This window comes from Argopecten irradians, chromosome 1, assembly GCF_041381155.1.
Source record: "Argopecten irradians isolate NY chromosome 1, Ai_NY, whole genome shotgun sequence".
Taxonomy (NCBI): Eukaryota; Metazoa; Mollusca; class Bivalvia; order Pectinida; family Pectinidae; genus Argopecten; species Argopecten irradians.
In genome coordinates this window covers 9,229,764-9,254,588 of record NC_091134.1, presented here as the reverse complement: position 1 = coordinate 9,254,588, position 24,825 = coordinate 9,229,764, and the positions used below count along the sequence as shown (strand labels likewise).

The 24,825-nt window shown below is 34.5% G+C and overlaps 1 protein-coding gene across 3 annotated transcripts in view; it reads left to right on the top strand.

Moving 5' to 3' along the window:
* LOC138316732 (high affinity cGMP-specific 3',5'-cyclic phosphodiesterase 9A-like) overlaps nt 1–24,825 on the top strand; it is a 68,974-nt gene that overhangs the window by 22,653 nt on the left and 21,496 nt on the right. For all 3 annotated transcript variants that reach the window (XM_069258403.1, XM_069258398.1, XM_069258394.1), the window contains exons 4-6: nt 20,036–20,138; nt 20,999–21,141; nt 23,968–24,109. In XM_069258403.1, the coding sequence (XP_069114504.1) occupies nt 20,036–20,138; nt 20,999–21,141; nt 23,968–24,109 (388 nt within the window). The remainder of the gene's footprint in view (nt 1–20,035; nt 20,139–20,998; nt 21,142–23,967; nt 24,110–24,825) is intronic.

The window sequence follows — 24,825 nt, the reverse complement described above, 5'->3', positions numbered from 1 at the left end:
AATAGATATCGTTTCGTTTTTTGATAAATACGTAAATTTTTTGCACTTAAAACGAACAACAAGTAATTATTTTCGAAGCTGTAAATCGATTTTAATTGTTTAATAACAAAAAATATTCCAATATTAGATTCTTGTTTACGTTAGATCGACACATGAATATTTGAGAAACAGCTAAACGATCGATATCAAATGCAATTAGATTCTACTAAACAGGATTGGATTTGTGTCTACAATTCTGAACCTAAATAATAAACAAATTTACGTACATTTGCCTAGCAAAATGAACTTACGATCGTGATTAAACTTCAAAGTACCGATCAACTAGTAGTGTTGTTTTTAACAACATGTGTGTATGAATTCGAAAATGGCGGCAGGTGATGAAGCCATGCGTTCACTCGACCTAAATGTGTTTTGAGAATTTTCCCTGTATTGTTGATCTATACGGTGAATAGCTTGATAACATTTCAGAAATTAATGCATATTCAAGTAGCAATGAAACAACGTAGCAAGTATCTTTTGTATCCTAAGCTTACATACTGTACGAAACTTGCGGTAGTCATTGCACGCCGACTTTGCATGCTTTTATGTCTCGTTCAACGAGACGCTTGATACGCACATGTCTGTCAGAGTCAACAAGACTCTGGTTGAACGAGACTACTCATGAATGGCGATTGTTGTAAGGAAGCATGGTTTCTCCAACCGATCGCGAACTAAGGTACGTTACGTTAATAAATAAAATATTTGAAAATGCAAATGCTTTAATTAGATGTTTGAGTCAGTGAATATACTAAAGTTATGATCAACCGCTGCTGATGTAAATCGTAACAGCGTCGAATACCTTTGCAGATTCATGCATAAAATAACAAGCCATACTATAACGTTAATCTGTTACCAGGATGATTTCTAGTAAAAGCGAAGTATCTTGAAACATATATCGGCGAATTTCGCTAAAAATATATTGCAACATTGAAAAATATTCGATTTTATTTTTAGAATTTCCCAAATATTTTATTCAAATAACCGGAGGTCATGTAAAAGTCTATGCAAATACACGGAGTTGAAAAACAAAGATAAAGAAGGAAAAAATCGGGACTGCAGAATTTTATGCAATTAACCGAAATATTCGAATAACCGTTATTCGATTATGTGGAGTCCTCTGTATATAGATGTCCAGGGTTTATAGTAAGGGACATTGAAGTCAGAGCAATACATTGCTAGTCTGTCAACTTACACAACTTATTCTCTGTTTCCCATCTGTATGAACTCTCACTTGTAGTTTATTCTTATTTTATACCCATCTACATATAGATCTGCCTATTGCTAGATTTGTCTCCGATTTTGGGTTGTTCTACACAGAGAAAATTAGTTAAGTATGTGATTATCGAAAGCCAACGTATCTGCTATTCAATTGCTCTTTAAAGTTTGTTAATTATCTGAAACACACTAACTACTTGTTGTCACATTTTTAAGTAACTAGATTATAATCTTTTCAAATATTTTTGATAACTATTTATGTGTAATATCTCAATATATTGACATGTGCACGGAGTACGGCAGACCGCCGATGTTTTGGATATCTACAAGATATTTCACAGATAGTTCCAGGTTACGATGGCTAATAAAAGAAAAAAAAAACACAATCCAATTTTAGTACCTTATTCTTCTAAATACAACACTTGATTGTGCAAGTTGTCAAGCATTTAATGGGAATGTCTTGCATTGAAATTGCCACTTTTATATACCTTGATTTTGTGGCTCCCTGGACATCGTTTTTCCCAAAAAATACTGATGCTCAAAATATATCGATAGTAGGGTTTTTTCCAGCATTTTCAGCCCCAAAAAGTACCTGCGCAAAGTACACTGGTGCACAAGTTACACAAGTTTTTACGGTAATTACGGGTATACTGCCTACATGACTTTTCATATTGCCAGGTTTTACATCATCATACTGTCAGTATTAAATCATCAGCTTATACAAGTACATCTACCTAACTCTTTCTACTGCTACCGGTAGTTAACGTTAGTTTCAGTAATGCCTACTTTTGTCAGTGACAATATTCTCTGCGGAAACATTGCTTTACAAGATTTAATGTTTTCAATAAGAATAAATAGTGAAACGAGGCAGATTTAAAGTAGGAAGATACTGCAAACTCAACATATTTTGGCAGCAAATTTATTTAGCGTTTTCATGCTAATTACATATTTACGATGATTTAATTTCATAGTTTAGTGTCATATATTTCTATACTCTACTTTTGTATGATGCCTTTTTTGTGAAGATTTATTTTCAAGATTTGTACTAACCCTCAAAATATTCACACACGAAAATTAGTTTATTTACAGTAGCAATTAAAGAATGATTTTTGTGTGAAGATGTTGGTTTTCTCTCACTTCAAATTTGTTGGGCTATTTTATTACAAAATTTTTGAAGAAAAAGACCTTCAGACCTTATTTACAGACATTTTACATTTCCACCAGGAAATGGATGAGAGGAATGGGGCCCATATAGTGTATGTCTTGGCCTTTATACGTCCCATATTGCCCTGGTCTGCTCTGCTTTCACTGCAATTAAGGGACGATTTAGTCTGAGAGTGCATTGAAAGTTGCGTTTATATCGGTAATAAACTGGTTGTTATAAAAGTTGGTATCACTGTGACCTTCGATTTCCCACAAACATATACTGTGGTTAATTTATATATGCGTCGCAAGAAAAGCTCGCTCATTGCCATAACATCTTGGTGCTAATTCTTGTAGGCCGAACCCAAACTCGCACAAGTGGCGTAAAGCATCTTATGTCTAAAGCTAATTCATTCAGTATATATTACATTAGCGTATTACTATAAGTGCCTTTTCAGGTGAATGATCTTAAAAGGGTCTTAAAGAAACTTTCTCTAAAGATTTGATGCTTTTGTATCATCTTACCTGATGGCAATCTGGCTCAAGTATGGGTATAGCCTACACATTGTTCTTATTTGATTAATATTGTATAGCTATATAATTAGGAAATCTTAAGTAATATTGTAGGATTTGTCAATATTTTTTGTTTTATTGTTCATACGGGAATAAAAGTTTTATGTAACATTTTACTTTGTGGTTATGTGGCAATATTTACTTCCACTGAATTGTCCTTGTAAGATCGATGTTTCTATAGTTTTGCTCTGCCAATTTTGCATTGAAATTTTGAAATTAATTGATTTATTTCATAATGATAACAATGATATTTAATTGCTATATATAACATTGTGTCACATTAAATGATTAGATTTAATTCTCTCTGATAAAGAGACAATTGCTGCAATCCAGGGGAAAAGTTCTGAACACAAAATAAAACTACTGGTACACAGCATTTCTACAAAGAATGAAATTTTTATCTCAAAATCTATAGTAGGATTGGTTGCAATTTAAAGAGGAAGTTTACGATGCAGTCAAATTTATATTCAAATATTCAAATTTATAAATTTACATTGAAATCATTGACTTATACATACAGTATATTTGTTTTCTTCAATATATTAAACATTGTCATCCATTTTATGGTATTCAATTTCCACTTGATCATGTTGAATGACGTTTAAAGAGGAAATATAATCTTATTAACCATTCACGGACAGACATACAATTCTCATTCTGACGTTATAAAATATTGTGAGCGACACAAATGAGATGTAATGATTTTGTACTTTCCTGCCATAAAGGTTTCAAAATTGAATTTAAGAGCATGCAAGATATTATTTTTTTGTTATAAAAGGTTTAAAATCCTGGCAAAATTTTGTAGAGATTGGGTTATAATGCGAGTTTCTTCTGTAATGTCTATATAATATCTTTACTTTTTGTTGAGTGTCTGTGAGAATTCCTTTTATCAGTAATTGGAAGAAGTTTCGTAGTAGATTTTTTTTTAGATATTTGGAACTTTTTGTAGGAGTTTTTACCCATATGCTTGATCATTGCCATTTCAAATAGGGAATTCGAGGGGTTAGAGAAGGAGGTATTTCTGTCTTACGAAAATTCCTTATATTCAAATTTTTGGTCTAGGTCGTGCTTAATTTCTATGTATGTTAAATGCTGTTGGATGTTTGTTTTTATCCTATTAATACCAACAAGGTCAAGGAAGTGGAGGAAATCTGGAGTACCCAGAGAAAAATCTCCTAAAAACCTAAGACCTATGCTCAGTAACTGGCAATTGCCCTAAGAGGAATTCAAACTGAAAACCCAAGATTGAAGGCTTGTTGTATAATGTCGGAACATCTTAATCACTTAGCCACAAAGTGCATGGTCCCTTTTTGCTGTTTCATTAATGTTAATCATAGCATTATGGGCATGATCGAGCAAAGGTTTGGCCTATCCTGTTGTGGCTCTTTCTGATTTACATTCCAAACTGCATATAGAGTTTGAAAATTGACTTTACTTGGAGTAAAATTGAAAATCTCTGCTCTTACTCTTAGATAATGTCCACCCATTAAACAAACCAAATAAGAATGAAAAACAAAAAAATAATTTCCTGTGAACTTGACTGTTATCTTGATACACCTGATTCAAACTTTTAGCTATTTAAATTAATTTTAATTTAAACTGTTCTCATACATGTAAAATGTAATCGCGGCCATTTTGTTTTTCTGGTAAGGAAAGTGTGTATAAGTTAACATGTTTATAACTTTTCAAATAATTACCAGTATGACTGATAAATGGTAAAATGTGCCCCAAGAAAAAAATTTGAATGTTTTTTATTATGATAAAAGATAAACAGTGCCCCAGGAAAAAGTATTAGTTGTTGTTTGATTTATTTGACCCAGGTGATTTATTTGATCCAAATTATTCTGCTAAATATTGTCATGCTTTGGTATTCTTTTCGACCCATGCTAAGCCACCGGAATGTTTTTACAGACATTTTGTAGGTCAATTGATTTAGTCCTCATAGAATCGTTTACAAAATAGATATCAAACGTACAAAATCATGGTGATGTGTTGTTATACAGGAATAATCACCTCTCGTACATGAATGCTTAATCGGTTATATGACTGTCAATAAGGATATTACTAACTCGCGGCATTCTTTGTTTGACCGTCATATCGAGAATTCTCTCGTCTATTCAGCAAGCCCGTAATGTATGTCAGCTCAGTGTGAAATGAAACCACGTGGAAGTAAAACTTTAATTGGTGTGTAACAATAGAATAAATTGTAATTGAAATCGTCGGAATTTTAAAGCCAAAACAAACGTAAACATTGGTTTCCTTGGATGTAGATATTGATGGTCTATTGATTGTACCGGTACACATAAAGTTTGAATTATATAAATACAAAGTAGGAGGTCATATTTTATTGAAAAGAAAGTCTACCAACTTGACAATAATATACTTGACTTTTACATACTTGTATAGCTGAACCAAAAAATTTGTGACATACTAACTTGTTACTTAACCAAGAAAATTGTGATTTATATACACATTCTTGTAACCGAATCAAGAAAATGGTGACTTACAGTACTTGTTATACAAACTTGTAACTGAAGAGAGAAAACAGTGACTTATATGTGCTTGTAACTGAACCAAGAAAATCATCTAATATATGATTAATTGTACAAACATTTCTGTTTTGGTACTGTTGGATAAATTAATAGCATGCCTCATGGTTTTAAAAGAAGGGTCCTCCCATGGAATATCACAGTGTTCTTATATTTGATAATGTGGAATACTGTAAGTTTGGCACTATAATTATATCTGTTTCTTTTTTGGTACATAAACAGTCTGTAGCGGATCAGATTAATGAGTGCATTATTGTCTATTGTACCCTGCCATTGATACTATTGAGATCTCTGTCAGTCTGTCTATTTGTCACATTGAACAGAAATTCTCTATGTAATAAGTAGTTACCATATCAATATACCTGATGAGAATTGATTATTGATTTAGGCCAAATCTAGTCTAAGGCGAGAATGACTAAAATATTGCTGGCAATTCTAAGGTAATCAAAGTTAACGTTGATGTAAAATGATCTAATTCAATCATTGTGGATGTGAAAAGCAGGTGTTTGTTTTGGTGTATAGTGTATGAATCAGCCTTAACACTTAGTGTCAAGGAACACCTGGTTCTAGTCTTGTTTTAGTGTTAGTGTCTGATCTAGTGGTGTAATGACTAAACCATTCGCCTTTCATCTATCTGGCTGGGGTTCGATCCCGGGCACAGACATGAAAAAAGTTTGAGATCACCTACCTGATTATGTGGGTTTTCTCCAGGCACTTCTGTTTCCTCCTATAATTTATAAAGATCACTCGCCCTTACATGTTGGCCATTGAAAGAAATTTGCATAAGTTACATAACTTACTGTGCATGTACAATCATCGTAAAATAAATAAAATTCATAATCTACATTAATTATAGACATAGTTCAGGGTGAAATGTACTCAATTATATTTAAATGGAATTTGATTGTGAAATTTCCCATGCAAGTATTATTTTAGGCATGCAAGTATTATTTTAGGCATTTTGTGGTATTAGTGAAACTTTAGTAATCAAGGATATCCGTCAAAGCCATAAAATTAACAAATCTGTAAAAATAATCCTGTTTATACAGTTAATTTGTTCATGCATATTTACTTGTAATTAACTGATGGCTTTGATTTTAATTTTGTATTTATGTTTGTAAATCATTTACCCCTAAAATGTCATAATTGGATCTTGATCATCCAGTATTTGAACAAGAAAAGCCTTGATGTCATCAGGGTTGAACAAGTTATATGACTTGGACCCAACACTGTCTGAAAATACAGGAAATATTCAGGGAATATGATAGTGTTGGTTACTGTATTAGAGAGTGATACTTTGGGCATTATTGAAGTATGAAATGTAAATAGATTGTATTTGCGATTAGAACTCTTAGAGTTGAATATGTACATTAAATGCAAAAAGGTTTCCTTTTCTGATGGCATAGTGCAAAAGCAAATAAATGTATGTCAAAATAATTGACTGGAAAGATCAATGTATGTGTAAGTATGTTTAGAATCTAGTCTACCTTGTTTCAAACTCATTCACCCCTAGATTTCCATTTGGACTCTTCCATTTTATAGGCCGGAATAGTTAATTATGTAATTTTAGGGGTGAGTAAATAAGGTTGCTTAATAAATACTATTTGTATAGACCAAATTACAAATTGGCTCGTTTTTGATACAATATTGCAAACATTGCGCTCAGCATTCATGTGTTACCATGTACACTGGTAACCCAAAATGTGTTAATCTTGCCGAAACTTGTTAGAATAACGGCAGAATACTTAATTTTTAACAAGTTTCGGCAGGATTAGCATATCTGTTTTTTTATTCAGTATTAACCCTTTATATTAAGACTTTTCCTCAGAATTCCAATTCGATCAATAAAATTAAGTATTTCTGCCGTAAAATTAAGTATTTTTCTGTCCGCTGTGGGTCGTGACGGCTGACGGCCGAATAACAGAGGGTACCAGTCACAAATACCCAACTTCGTTACGTGCACGGCTATTTATTGCTACATTGTCGGAGTTTGGGAATCGACAAACTTTTCCGATGCGACGGTGAAATTAACAGATTCGGCGATAGAATTAAGAGTTTCTGCGTTTATATTCAGTGTTTCTGCGTTTATATTCAATGTTTCTGCGCTAATATTAACACATTTCGTCGCTTACATCGAGCGGGGGCGCCGAGCCGTGACGGCCGAGCACACGGCTTACACAGGTAAACTTTACCTTGTGAAACGAGACTTACAGTACGTACAGCCGCCAGCCGATTGTACCTGTAAAATAATTATGTTTACAATTCTCTTTTCCCCTTTAAAAATACATATATCCTCATTATCCTATTCTCCTATCTTGTGTTGTTTTCTTTCCCGCGTCTCGTCATTTGAGCTATGCATTTTGCACCTTTTTTCGGAAGAGTTCCGATACGAGCGGTAACAAATGAATAACTGTCTAGGTTATGTGTAAAATATGTGTATATACACGGGGATTAACCATGACAAACAAATTATGTGTTTGATTATGTGCAATTACATGTACGTATATTCTTCTCACAAAGTTTAATTGTTGACGATATCAAAATAAGATCGTTTTCCATAAAATAAATAAATATTTGTTATTTACAGACGTTTTGAAAGATATTTTGCTGTTGCCTTTAATTGTAAAATGCTGATTTAGTGTTATACATAATGATTCTGCTTTTCAGGTTTGCTGAATTGATTTGATATACATAAAACGACTGATATCATATTCTGGTAATATTTGATGTACTTTGTGGCACGTAATTCCAGTATTTATTTATTTCTGCGTTTATATTCAATGTTTCTGCGTTTATATTCAATGTTTCTGCGTTTATATTAACACATTTCGTCGCTAACATCGAGCGGGGGCGTTCCGTGACGCAAGGTAAGCCTAGTACTATACATGTATACAGCATATATACGTATACGTTAGATCTACAATTTGAGTTTTTCGAGTAAATGGTTATTCTCTAGCTTTATGATGTAGATATTTTCAGTTTCAAAATATTCCATTTACACCACTTAAAACATTCAAACAAGCATATATTTAACTTTAGATTAGATAATCAGTCCAATTTGATAGCGATATCAAAATGATGTTCGGATCAGTCTGGTCTGAGATTTAGATAGCATATGATGTAAATTTTAGTGTAATAAAAAAAAGTATAATGTAACACTATCTTTTTACGAGTAAAATCCCAAAATTTAGCATGAATATATCTAGAATCCGTGTTTTTATTTCATTCAAACTTCTGCTATAACGATATGATGCAAACACGGCACCGTTTTTGAGTAAAAATAAAATGTGGACGGTTATCAGTTATGTGTATATTGGAGTTACAGTACCGAACTTATACGAAAATAATATGTATATCTATATTGTTGCCTTTGAAACTTTATCCATAACGTTTACTAAAAAGCAGAAATACATCAATGGTATTTCTGATATATGTTCCTATATTACAGTTTAAGTGTAGATTTAAATTCATTATTTCAAAATTATACTAAATCCTTAATAGTATATTCATTGTCGACAGTTTTGTATATCATACCGAGATTTAATAGTATGATATATGAACATTTATCGTATAATCCAAAAAGTAACCAAATACAGTGTTCAAATGAAAATTGAAATTATTCGTATACAGGCATTAAAAATAGATATAATATTTTGTACCTTTTTAAAAATATACTAAGTGATATTTAAATAAGTATATTTAGTGTGATAATGTTGTAACCCTTCTTGTATGACTATACATGTACATTAAGATTCGAAACGGTGAAAATACATGCTTAGAATTTTTACTAATACCTTAGAAATTACTGGAGATTGCCATATGCCACGATTCCGTAATTACAGTCTAGACTGGAATAATTTTTAAGGTTAAACCTTTAGTTGAACTAGTTCTTAGAACCATTTTTGTTTCTGAATAAGTCACCTTCCATTTTTGTTTTACCTGCGTACGACATATATATATGTGTGTATGTAATATGTATTCCTAGGTATGATCAGGTATATTTTTTTCCATTTGCTTTTACATCTTCATTCTAAAAATGGAGGTGACAATAAAAAAACCCTAGAGCATAGATGTACGGGGTTTCCATAATTCAAATCACAATCCAATTAACGGATGTCCTAACCTGATTGACAGTAAGACAATAGCAAATACCCGATATAGTCCACCGAATAGCAAATTGCCCGCGGCCAGGTAATTACAGGTGAGTTCGATGAATGGCGTTGTGTACAGGTAAATAACATCCTGGTCAAGGTATTACATAACCATCAAACCAAAGGCATGGCTAATTATATATCTATAATGTCGGTGTATCTACTAGTATATCGATTAAAAATTGAAAGCGACCGCACGGTCTGAAAAAATAGTTTGTTTTGCTTAATATCTCAATATTTAGATCTTTTATAATATCGAAAGTAAATTCTTTCTACCACATGTTGAAACGTTTTACGGTATTGTAATAAATGTATCTCGATTTATTCGGTTAGCAACACACAACACAATGTTTGTAATGATAAATCATCGGGGTGTACGTATGTCAAGCATCATATCCTTGATGCTTTAATCAAGAATTTCTTCAATTGTTACGTAAAATTTCATTTCTACAGTCACAAACTTTGCAATTCACAATGTATCAAAGATAAAGGACTACAGGAAAATATTATTAATTAAAGCTTATTCATTGCATGATCTCCTCGACAAAAAAAATCGCCGTGAAACTTTTTATTTCTGTGTGGATTTTCTTTCATAATTACACGAAGATACCATGCTATTAGAGCAACAAAATTAGAGTATTTGAAACATCGAATTTCACTCTTTTAGTTATTTATATTCGAGACAAAGTTATTGTACGATTAACTTCACTCAAAAGTAATCAGTGATAGCACATCAGTTAAAGTACAGCAATAAGCCACGGACTATTGTGACGTCACACGGTTTAGGGCTAGAAAATATGCATAATCGGCCGCGGTCAGAAAATTTGACCTCGATATCGGCGGTTTACCAGGTTATTCCGGTCGCGCGCGGCACGGAGAGGTTTCTACACGGTCTAATAAAGCCATTTCCAGCATAAACTGAAATTATCATTTTTGACTGCACAAATCCTTTAAATATATCATGGAATTATAAATGCTTATAAATGCTTATAAATCCTTGTATATATGTAATCGTGTTCCGTATTTTATTAACACTTTTTGAACTTGATTTAGGCCTAATAGTTATCGGACTAACGCACCATTTTATCATAATAAAAATGTAAATGTGTACAGATTACCGAGTACCCGGATGTACTGTTACGTGAATCTCCTAAAATTGCTGACTTGCAATATGGCGTGTGTGTCAATGATTATATATATAAAGTCAAGTGAATGTATTATATATGCCAATTCATAAATACTTGGTACTGAAACCACCCCCATTTTGTATCCCAACATCGTCAAAAGTATCATCAAGGATTTATAAGTGAGAACTGTCTCTTTACCCTACTAAACACCACGCGTAACGCTAGACGAACCGGGAAATCGAGTCCAACGAAACACCAATGTAAAGTTAATAAAATTTCACAACGTTTAGTACTTGCTTTAAGGACGGAAGATTTAGAAGATATGTCTTAAATTTTTGTTAAAAAATACGACAACTCATGAAATGACGCTTCAGAAAGTAAGACGGTAACCCTCGCACCCACAAGCTACATCAAAGGCTGCGCCGGCGGATATCAACGGAAAATCAGTCGTCGCCCAACGTCACGGTCAGTACACAAACGCAAAAGCTCCTACGTCGTACTTGCCCAAAACCCAGCGTGACTTATTCACCTCACATACGTCCTTGGTATCATCAAGGATGTATTTTAGACAAAAAAATCCTTAGTATCATATTATCATCTTATTATAAGCGACCGCGGTGTGAAAAAGTGCTCACACAGAAATTAGACATACACTACATATGAAACTATATATACTATGGTCTCATTAAATTATTAGGTAGCTGTATGACTGTGTTTCTGGTGTTTAAAAATCATACACATATGATCGCATTGAAAAAGTGTATACAACTATCGTCGGCCATTTTTCTCACTTCGAGCTCCCCAAAAAATGCATACGCATCCCCTTCGTACCTCTAGCTAGCTACCGCAAGCTAGCTCCTACCCGTGGTGTCAAGATGGCCCCAATAGGGCAAGCAATATAGCTAAATTTTGTCCACGGCGTCCGTTATCTGTGGAGTTAATTAGTCGGATGACACGTGTGCGGTACACAGTACACCTGAGAGGTGTATGTACAGGTGTAATATAATTCACCTGACAAAGAGAGAAGAACATATACTGGCAATAAGTTTTTTTTTTGTAAAGTTCATTCTTTGTAAACCCCCATTAAAGTGTACTGGGTTAAAAAGGGTCTTCCCGAACTTCACTGACAATCTAGTCTCTGTCTTTCGTTGATTAGCATTTTGAGTATATAATTATCATAGTGACATAGTTGTGTATCGATTACGTCACGCACTAAATATAGCCTTGAAAAAAATTTGCTAGCCGTTGGTCGGTTTGTGTTGACACAATATTCCATGTTAATGTGTATTTTATGGTATAATAAATAACATGCCAACTATGATAACTCCCCAGTAACTGGGTTTCGAAAGGTGTGCTCTTAAACTGAAAATTGTATATGAAAATTCTGTTATTATGTGACCTTCTTATTAGTGCTTTATTCGATTCGTGCCATGACGGTTCATCAGGATATTTATTCAAACCAATATATTATTTTCACTTTTGTGTCTCTTTTTTAGAAATAAGATATGATGATGTCATTTCCTATAACGAGTTGTACATAGATCTAACAAATATCCCCAGCTAACCAAGTTGCTTTTAAAGACGTTTTTGATATTGTCCAGTGATAGTAATATTAGGAAAAAAACCCTTTTTTTAAAGATATTTTTAGGTGTAACGACGTCACGAGTATAAAAAAATGCATACTGAATCAGAACTTATAAAAAAAATAATGTATGTCGTTAAGTTTCAGATTCAATAAGTAAATCGACAAAGAAATAATAATTTTAAAAAAAAATTGTTGAAACCTCACTACCATTATGTGTAAACTGGAATATGAAGAAATATATACACGTTTTATCATTTAACCACAATCGATGAATACAGCCTCCCTATACTACTCTCCTTATGATCGTATCCAGAGTACCTCTCTTTGACGACACAAAAGAAATCATACATGACCAAGCTAAGTTCGCTTCGTTGTAATAACATAGGCCTGGGCATGGCCTCGTAATTAGGGTAGTAGTAAAAACCTTTACCATAACACTGACTAATTAGCAAAAGACAGTATATCACCATTGTTTATTTAAGTCAAACATGTAATTATGTAATATCAAATAAAAAAAAAAAAACACAAATTGTGAGAAAGAGTGATCTTTTTAATGACCAATTAAACTTCTTAATTGCACGGAATCTTGTTTTGATTTTATAGTCTTTGTCATTCCGACAAAAAATATCAGTGGCCAAGGAGCTATAAATACTCCCTCACACAATTCCTATAGTCATCAACATGAATACCTTTCAAAGAAGCAACCTACTGATACCTGTCCAGCGACACCAAGAAGACCTGCATCCTCGGTCACAGCTTTATCAGATGCCTCATCGCCCGATGGAGAAAAGAAGAAATACCACTACCCAATTGGTCATTCCATGCCTTCGGACGAGGTGGTTTGAAGCTTCGACAGCTGAGTAGACATCGTACTAGCCGAAGATTTTTTTTCCATCTATCACTCCGTCTTTGTACAGATAGGCGAAAATGACATCGCTGACCAGTCAACGGCCCGTACAATTATTGGACTTCTTCAAGAAATCCAATCAACTGTTTATCGCCCAGGGTGTAGAAGTGGTGATGTTCGGCGAGCTTTTTCCGAGACACGATCGCAAATTCAACAAGACCGCATCACTTATCAACAGAATGATGAAGAAGAAGACAACACCCTGACATCATTTGCCAACACGACAGAGACTTGTTGAAGACAACCTCAATCCGAGCTAAAGATGGTACACACTGAAACCGTCGGCGGAAAGTTGCTTTCTCCAACAGCATTGACCGGGCCATCAGACACTATGAGGGCTTGATCTTATAATCAGCCAATCCCTTTATAAAAAAAGCCATTTTCATGGCTACCCAAATATCACAAAAAAGACCCATGAACACTCGAAAATACATCATTTATATATTACGAATTATATATTCTTTAGCATGAATAAAAACAACTGAAAATTGACACGTGTATACTATTTATAATTTTATATATAAATAATTGACGAATACTTCTTAAAACTAAACATGTCTTTAATCAGAAAAAACATATATGTATAATTGTTTTACTGACAATAAATGAATTAAATTTTATCGTATTAGTTCACCAGTTAAGTTTGGCCTCTATACTGGCATTTACGTGCAACAAAGTACATCAAATGAATTACCAGAATATGATATCGGTCGTTTAATGTATATCAAATCAATTCAGCAAACCTGAAAAGCAGATCATTATGTATAACACTTAATCAGCACTTTACAATTAAAGGCAACAGCAAAAAGCGTCTGTAAAATAACAAATATTTATTCATTTTATGGAAAACGATCTTATTTTAATATCGTCAACAATTCAAATTTGTGAGAAGAATATACATACATGTAATTGCACATAATTCAAAACACATAATTTGTTTTGTCATAGTTAATCCCCGTGTACATTTGTTACCGCTCATATCGGAACTCTTCCGAAAAAAAGATGCAAAATGCATAGCTCCAAATGACGAGACGCGGGAAAGAAAAACAACAAAAAATATACATGTAGGAGAATAGGATAATTAGGGTATATTTATTTTTAAAGGGGAAAAGAGAGATATTGTAAACATAAATTATTTTTCAGGTACAATCGGCTGGCGGCTGTACGTACTGTAAGTCTCGTTTCACAAGAGGTAAAGTTTACCCGTGTAAAGCCGTGTGCTCGGCCGTCACGGCTCGGCGCGCCCGCTCGATGTAAGCGACGAAATGTGTTAATATTTAGCGCAGAAACATTGAATATAAACACGCAGAAAACATTGAATGTAAACGCAGAAGAAGAATACATTGAATATAAACGCAGAAATAAATAAATTACTACTGGAATTACGTGCCACAAAGTACATAAATATTACCAGAATATGATATCGGTCGTTTAATGTATATCAAATCAATTCAGCAAACCTGAAAAGCAGATCATTATGTATAACACTTAATCAGCATTTTACAATTAAAGGCAACAGCAAAATATCTTTCAAAACGTCTGTAAATAACAAATTATTTATTTATTTTATGGAAAACACGATATCGTATTTTAGATAACGTCAACAATTCAACTTTGTGAGAAGAATATAACATACATGTAATTGCACATAATCAAACACATAATTTGTTTTGTCCATAGTTAATCCCCGTGTACATACACACTATTTTACACATAACCTAGACAGTTATTCATTGTTACCGCTCGTATCGGAACTCTTCCGAAAAAAGGTGCAAAATGCATAGCTCAAATGACGAGACGCGCGGGGAAAGAAAACAACAAAAATGATAGGAGAATAGGATAATGAGGATATATGTATTTTTAAAGGGGAAAAGAGAATTGTAAACATAATTATTTTACAGGTACAATCGGCTGGCGGCTGTACGTACTGTAAGTCTCGTTTCACAAGGTAAAGTTTTACCTGTGTAAGCCGTGTTGCTCCGCCGCCGTCACGGCTCCGGCGCGCCCGCTACGAGGCCGCATCGATGTAAGCGACGAAATGTGTTAATATTAGCGCAGAAAACATTGAATATAAACGCAGAAAACACTGAATATAAACGCAGAAAAACTCTTAATTCTATCGCCGAATCTGTTAATTCACCGTCGCATCGGAAAAGTTTGGCGATTCCCAAACTCCGACAATGTAGCAATAAATAGCCGTGCACGTAACGAAGTTTGGGTAATTGTGACTGATACCCTCTGTTATTCGGCCGTCAGCCGTACACGACCCCACGGCGAGATACTTAATGTTATTACAGAAAAATATACTTAATTTTACGGGCAGAAATACTTAATTTTATTAAAGTCGGTAATTGGAAGTTTTTAGGATACATCAGCAGAATCCTTTATTTCTGCAGCCAAGGGTGTAACTGACGTCAACATTCTAAAGTTAAACAAAAGAGGAAGAGCAATATGGGAAAATAAAGCCGGAGAACAAGGTAGAGCAGACAAAAATTACAAAAACAATTTGAATTTTTTTTTTAAAAAAATTTAAAGCAGATACTGGCAAATTTAGTACGCCTGGCTCAGAACTTTACATGTCAATTTTAGCTATCATATTCTACATTGTGTTGGCAAAGGCTTTCATGATGAATTTAAGCCTACATTCATTTTCAGATGCTGTCTTTTTACAGTACTGACCTAGAAGTGAAGTACAAGATCTATTTGCTAAGAACGTATTGTTCATTTTTCCATTAGATAAATTAGTTTCACCATCAAAATCCCCAGCCTTTTTATTCTGAAGAAAATGTTTTCTCCCTTGCAACTTTACTAGCACAATCAAATTCTCTAATCATATATCTAACTGCCGTCTACTATCGTATGTCTAAACAAGTTTCGAATGCAATATTGGTGCCAACCTCCAAATCCCTACCAAAATCTTTTGAAACAGAAATCATTTGGCATTTCATGAAAAGTGGGATCGTAGCAGGTCCTGAAAGTGTTTTAAACATTTAAAACTTCTATTGATGAACATGAAAAGTTTTTCCACAAACACGATTTGTACGATATTTTTTCCTCCGGGTCAAAAAGGCAGTGTGTTTTGCTACAGCAGAAGCTATTAATGAAACATTCTCCTTTTCAAAATCTGGCAAATCTATGTAGGAACATTTGTAATTTTTTTCTTTTTTATACACAATTTGGTTTCAAACCAGGAAATCTTGTTTTTCATACACATTTAAAAATGTAGAAATTTAGAAAAGACAAATGTATTTATGACTCGCTAGATATTTTCTCGTGTATTAAATGTATGCAATTGCCATTTTTCTGAAAGACGAACTTTTTGCCTCTCATTCATAGACAATTCACACGGACAAAGGACAAAGATTTAGAGTTCAACTCATAACTCAGTACTAAAGTCATGGAAAGGTTGTTTTTAGGTTTCGTCGTCGGGGAATAACCAATTTGTTTTGTTTTTAAAACTGGGACTGTGAATATCAGCCGTTTTAAACTATAACTTTCACTTGATTGGGTGTATTGTGGAATTCAGCTTAATTACTATAAGTTTCACCTTGCTTGGGGGGTCTTATGAATTCAGCTAAATCTACAATTTTTCACTTCCCTTGAGGGGTCTTGGTGAATTCAGGTTTAATACATTTTTGTTTTTTTTTTTTCTTGTTTTAACATTACATATTAATAACTTTGACTTGCTTGGGTCTTGTGATATTAAGCTAATACTTTAACTTGGACTTTGCTTGGTGCTTGTCTTGTGGATGAAATTCAGCTTAGAGTAGAACCATTAACATTATGTGTACTTGCTTGCTAAACGCCTTTTGTCACGTTGCGTTGCGACGTTTGCGTCGGTGCGTGGTTCGTGCCGGCTTTAGTATGGCAAGAAACAATGTACGTTTGGAGATTTTCTCCCTAACATGTCAGTCTGAATCCAAAATTGATTATGAAAAGTTATTTGCCAGACACCAAGACCAAGGCTTTCTAAAGGTCCAACCAAAATAGGAGACGGTATATATGGGACTGCCTTCCCCCACCCCAATGGTTCCTGTAGGGGTGGTGTCCAAAATAAAAAGGGGTCCAAATTAGATCTATAAAACAACTGAAAAACATTCTTCTGAAAGAATTCAATGAAAAAGGGATAAAAACAAGAGAAAAAAATCCAATTCTCATGTTATAGATGGAGGAAAAGGTCGTTTGTGTCCCTTTTCAAAAAAATTTGTTGTGAAGTATTTAATCCCTTGGGTCTTCCGGTTTCCTCTGGGGGTGGGGGTAGGATGTTTTAATATATATTCATAATAAGGAAAAAACACATTTGTTATTAAAAATAACTCAATTTTCATAGGGATATGAGGTCAAACTTTGGTTCGAATTAATATTCCTAGAAATGGTATATCACAGGTGAAAATAAACCTCTGAATTTCCTCGTTCTTGGGTAGTTATGTAACCCAACAACTCTGAGATTTTTCAGTGTGACACTATTATTATTCAGTGTGGTCTGGTTATATTTTGGGGGGGGGGGGGGGGGGGGGGGGGGGGGGGGGGGGGGCGGGGGGGGGGGGGGGGAGTTGGGGGGGGGATTGTTAACCGAAAAATCCCAGCGTCTTACAATTATGTAATTCCGATTGAAGATCCTTGAAAAATCCTAAAGAGTGTAAGTATTCATTCCAGCGTCTCATATTAAACACAGCAGTTTCGTGGTTATATTCAAGCGTGAAAAATATCGTTAAACACAGAGTGTAAGAATTAATATTCACGCTGATTAGATTAAACTCAGCGTGTTCTCAGTTATATTCTGGGCGAAGATTCGGAAAACTCAGAGTGGGAAGATTAAATTCAGCATGTCAGATTAAACTCAGCATGTTCAGTTATATTCAGTCGTGAAAAATTGTAAAACTCAGCTGTTTCCCGATTATATTCAGCATGACTGATTGAACATCAGCGCTTGATCGGTTATATTCAGAGAGAAGATCGTGAAACGCAGGACAGGGGAAGAATTATAATTTCAGCGGTTCAGATTAAAATCAGCATGCATGTTTCGGTTACATTCCAGTTGTTGATTGCACCAAATTTCCAGTCATTGATAGAAAGACATTGCATCTTTTGTGCTCATTACAGGTTTGATTCTTTTTTTGATTTGTTTATTTTCATCTACCCCCCCCCCCCCCCCCCCCTCACAAATTGTTTAACAGCGAATACCATACTTAAGCGAGGGGCTCGATGGAGTCGTTGGTTCCCATAGGTCAATGGTTAACTGTGAATATGTTATACATGTGTTTTGAGGGGAACAAGCTAGGGAGGGGCTGGTTTCTTCCAAAAAATCAGTGTCACATTTTATGGCGGCGGGCCGGGTAACCTGATTATAGTGTATGGGATTATGTAATGCGTAATGTTTTAATTCGTATCCCTACCCCTTTGGCTGGGGCTGGAGTCCTTTTTATTTTTTGGTGGCGTCGATCACATTCAGAATAGGTTTTAATGATGTAACCAATATATTATACTCTATTAAACAACCATTATAATTACAATTCCAATTATAAATACATAATTTGCTAATTAATCCTACACAGTATGTTTGCTTAAGTTCAACATTTCATGTTTTCAGAATTTACTCCGCGGAGCGGTTGACAGGTCGAAAGGTTAGGTGTGATAAGCCCCCCCCTCCTCTCCTGTCCTCGGACAAAACAGCGTGGACCGATTAAGTTCATAATACTGATTTGACATACAGCCCGACACCGAAATTACACTTTGCATCATGCGTGAGTATTTGATTTTTTAATTTACTGTATTAGGGGAACACCCGACTAAATAAAAAAGACCTTCGAAAAATGCCTTCGCTTGTGTATACAAGATTTAGCCCCAGGGATATCATATTTTTGACTCGGGTCGCATGATATGGGATGGTCTAATTATGATCTTCTCAAATGTAAAAATGTTTTTGACAGGTATAATTATTACTCTAGATAACCATGAATTATGAATTTGAAATTATATATTGAGAGGTTGGTGTCCTTATATTTCTATTTTTGTTTATATTATATTAGGCAAATAATAATAAACTTAGTAATTTCAAAGATGTTTTAGTGCCAAAAGGCAGACCCCCATGATTGCAATGAAGCTACCATGGTCTTTTTTTTTTCATATCTAGTGTCATATGAGAAGGGGGAACTTGACCTTTAATTTTATGAATACATTAGCTAACTGCAATATTTCTTTGTTTAAAATAATACAGTACAAAACTTTATACAAGAATTTAAACACTGTGGTCTATGTATAAATTATTTTGTTGGTTATGTCTCTATAAAGTAAATCTATCAAATTCTTCCATAAAGTTTAAACCAACTCTCTCCACATCTTGCTCAATTATTCAGGAAATATTGCTGTGTTGTTGGTTATGATAAAATACGACCAGTACAGCAATCAGAATCATTGAGTTGTCCATGGGGTTGCAATTCTTAATAATTTACGATCATAACTACGGACCACATTTAAATCATAAGTGAAAACCAATAATTGGAGTTCATATGAGGCTTCAGGTGAAATTTGATTTTAAAGTTTTAAATTTTTACAATTTTAAAAAGATATAATAAACAATAATTTCTCCAACATGGATAATCTAAGGTTTTCTTTGTCTTTTGTCTCTCATAGCGGCTTCTAAATTGCATGAATTAAACTGATATATGTCGCAGTTAAAATCCAGTAGAGTTATGAATTTTGGTGTAATGGGTCTGACTATGTTGTTGTGTTTGTACTTGTTGCAGGTTAGGACAGTTAGAAACCAGGGTCTATGTAGACAATGGAGAACTACCGACAATGGTCAAAGACCTCAAGTTAAAAGTGGAAGAATTTAAGGAGAAACTGGAGGTATTTTATAATACTTTTTACTGTATATCTCCCTACGAAAAATTCTTTAACAGTGTATCAAGATTTTCAGATACCAGAGAGATGTTTATACATTGCATAGCCAAATGGAGTGCTGGGCATGGCCGACCATTCATTCCGGTACTTCTGTAAAATTGCAATCTTCTGCTGGCACCGTTTGGAAGGTTCTCTGTTGTGATATCTGTATTTGCATAATACAGTTATCTGTTCTTGAGGGTAGATATTAATTGTGACATCATGTGTTTCTGAGGATAACATTGTACTTTTCAGAGAAAATGACATATGAGTTGCGCTTACAAAATAATGACATCATAATGGCTACCTACCTGGAAGGAAGGTAACCCTGTAATATACAAAGACAGAATAATGGCTTCTGAATTCCCTTTGATAGGTTAAAACTATCTTGTATCTTAGGTCTGAAAGTATCTTTATTTTATTATTTCTATGGGTCCAATTCTTTGCAGAAATTATTTGTGGATAAGATTAACATTTTGTATAATTATTGCGTTAATAAAATATGATATTTAAATGAGATCTCTAAATGGAACTTGGTTAGTGGGCGCAGAATACACCTTGTAGGGAATTATATCAGGAATATGACTATAATGCTTGCTGTATGACGAGCAAAGGTATGAAAGTCTCATGATCAGCGGCCTGCTAGAATTACATGACAAGTTCTATAACCTTCTGACTACTGCTGTCACAGCTTTTATTGTCGTCTAGAATTACCAGTATAGTATCGGTGTAGACACCAGGGACAGCTCCAGACTAATTAATGCTAGGTATCTTATGTTTACTTGTTCTAATGTCGATATCATGATGAGGATTCGGTTACATTGCAGAGCGTGGATCACCTGAGCTGGCTCGGACTCACCAAAGATATTTCCTGTGGCACATCATTAAAGCCATTCTGGGATAAAACTCAATCTCATCGAAAGACGGAACAACACTCAAAAATAGTCTTCGATAAATTTAAAAAGATGAGGTGATTATATAAGAATGTGTGATAGACATGTATATATTGTCAATTCATTTTTAGGGTCATCTGACCCGAAGAGTCAGGATGACATATTGTCATCATGCACTGTCCGTCGTCAAGCGCCGTGGGCAATGCGTAAACTTTTCATTCAAACGACTTCTTCTCAATAACCGAAAGGCCCAGGGTACTGATATTTGGCCTGTAGCATGCTGGGATGAAGGGCTACCAAGTTTGTTCAAATGAATGACCTTGACCTTCATTCACGGTCACTGGGGCAAGAAGGCTAAAATCTTCAAACAACTTCTTCTCAAGAATCGGAGGTCCCAGGGTACTGATATTGGACCTGTAACATGCTGGGATGAAGGTTTACCAAGTTTGTTCGAATGAATGACCTTGACCTTCATTTAAGGTCACAGGGGTCAAATAGGCTTAAATCTTTAAATGACTTCCTCTCAAGAACCAGAAGGCCCAGGGTACTGATATTTGGCCTGTAGCATGCTGGTATGAAGGGCTACCAAGTTGGTTCAAATGAATGACTTTAACCTTCATTTACGGTCACAGGGGTCAAATATTTGACCTTCATTCAAGGTCACAGGTCAAAAAAGCTAAAATCATTAAACAATTTCTTCTGAAGAACCAGAAGGCCCAGGGTACTGATATTGGATTTGTAGCATGGTGGGGATCAAGGGACCTTCATTCATTGTCTTATTCATCAAATACATGTATATCAACCTGAACTTCAAACAAAAGAGTTCTTTTGTATTGCCTTAATTATTTGCCACTACTATATTCTTTGAGGTGCTGTATTGTGCCAATAGTCAGTTGACCGTTAAGGCCCATGGGCCTCTTGTTATATGTACAATAGCAATTTAAACATTCCCATTACTAGGAGCCATATGCATTGATCACAACACACAGAGAAAAAGCCATCTCCCTCAAATGACTGAGCATACACTTAATTTCCTCTCTGATGATAGCACTGGGTATAAATTTTATATTCGACATTGTCACAGTAATAAAGCTAATTTTAGTGCTAACATAAACCTGAGGACAAGAAACTGCAGGATATATATCGGCTTTACTGTCGGTTTTGATTTCCCCCTAGATTATGGCATTTGGTTATAAAACATTTAAGGTACCATTTTCCACAAAATAAGTGCCCTACATTTTTTTAATATCACCTCCTAAAACTGAAAATATGTAAACCAATAGTTTCTTTATTTTGTTTCTTTCGAAAAGATTGATGATTACTTACTTTTGCAATTTTTTAGTGAAAGGTTAGTTCAAATTTTGTTATATTAAGCATTCCTCAATTTTTTTTCAAACACTCGGGCGATTATTAGGTCGAATGAGATATTCATATATATTGAGAGGAACATTTTCTACTATCTAGAATAAGCCATGTAAAGAAATAAGACATTCTGTATGTAGGTTCATCTTCAGTGTAAACAGCTGGTCAGTCTTGGGTACTATGCCTCGTTTTGATGTTCCTCCTAGTAGACCTCATATAGACAGATTTAGATAACACAGGAAACAGAATTCTGTTTCAAAGTTTCGCTTACTGATTAAATACTTTTAGTTAGATGATTATTTCTGAAGTGCTTAAATTCCCAAAAAGCAGTCATTTAAAGATTTTAGCCATTTTGACCCCAGTGATCTTGAATGAAGATCAAGGACGTTTTTTAAAAACAAATACTGTAGCCATTCATCCCAGCATGTCACATGCCCAATATCAGGTCTCTAGGCCTCTTAGTTATTAAGGCGCTTGACGACGGACGGTGCATGATGACAATAGGTCATCCTGACCCTTCGGGTCAGATGACCTAAAAATCTATGTAGATTAATGACTGTAGTATGTGTAACCTTTTTATGGTCTTGTCTCTCTATTTGGAATTATCTGTTCAGCTTTACTGATTTATAAAAAAAAAATCATCAACAGATCATGCCTATATATAGATCATAGTGTCATTTTTTTCTTGGTGTTTGCATATTTTTTTTTTATGATTTTGAATTAACAGATTTAATGTAAAAATAACAGCTTCCAATAAAGGTATTTTGTCTAATAACTCTTTCCGTACTGTTCCATTCCATTCCCTGCACATTTTGTCTGGCATTTTCTCAAAAACATCCATAGACAAGGCTAATGACTACTTCTGGGATGGAATCGAGAAAGAATACAAAGTACGGGAAGAGTTAATCAGCATATATATCATTAAATGCTATCAACGTAATTACATAGAATTACCATTTTATCGGTTAGCCAATATTCATCATCAAAAAGCCCATACTATTCAATATCATATTACCCCAATAATCAATAATCATCTAAATTCATGCCTGTTTATAATTAGCAATCCCCTATTTATGTAAACAAAAACAAACTATGCTTTCCAATTCAATTTTGGTCATAAATTTGTTTTAGAATCAATTTTCATCAATAAGTCCATAATTGTCAATAAGTCCATGATTGTCAATAAGTCCATGCTTGTCAATAAGTCCATGCTTGTCAATAAGTCCATGCTTGTCAATAAGTCCATGCTTGTCAATAAGTCCATGATTGTCAATAAGTTTAGATACTGTATGTCAATAAGCCCATATATATCAATAAGTTGATATGTCAATAAGTTCATGCTTGTCAGTAAGCTAAAACATGGCAATATAAGCTTTGACATGTCATTATGCCCATGACTGTCAATAAGCCCATATGCTTCTCAATAAGCTAATGAATATATGTCAATAAGCCCATGCATACATTGATATTGTTTATGCTGACATTATATGATTCTCCATGTTGATTCTACTCTGTGTAATTATTGATTCTTTCTTTGATAGCTGTGTACAGGTGACAGATGAGGTTCGAGAGTATCTGAGGAAGCCGACGTTTGACAATTGGCAGTGGGATGACTCCGAAATGTTGGTGTTACTGAGACAGATGTACCTCGACTTGGGCTTTATTTCTAAATTCAACATAGAGGTAAACAAATAACAATCCAGTCAAAAGGTGTCAAAGGGAAAGTTTAATCCATTAGATTTAAGTTTCAAACTTGCCATGTAAGCTTAGTTCTAGAATCATAACTACAGTCGAGACTGTCTGAGCGACCCCCTGTAAGTAGCGACTCCCTGTCTTATGTGACCTTACTGGAGACCCCCAACGTATTTTGCTATGTAATGGGTCTGTTTTCAGTGACTCCCTGTCTTATGTGACAAGCGACCATGTTTTTACAACCAACACATCATAAAAAGTCTGTCTTGAGCGACTTTTCATTCGCCTAAGGCCATAATTATGATCGATAATGAGGTGTGAACTTCGAACTAAACATTGACTGTTAACTACAATAAGAGTACATTACTGTGGAACCAGTTTTGACGGATATGAAAGATCGTTTTTTTTCCACAAAATTTGGCCTTAAACTATTAAAGAGGCTAGATATCATTCAGATATTTCTCCATACTAAACAATGATAAATATTGACAATTAATAACGGAACACCGTATCATCCTATGGCTTGGCGTGGGTGACTCCCTTTTTGTTTTGTACATGGCATTTACGACCAAACATAATTTCGTTCTTTGATATGAGTAGACAGTCATTATAACTGCCATCCCAAAGTCTGAAACCCTATATTTTCCTCAAACGTTTCTCATAACACCAAAAAGTCTTGTAAAAACAAATGCACACGACTTGGGCTT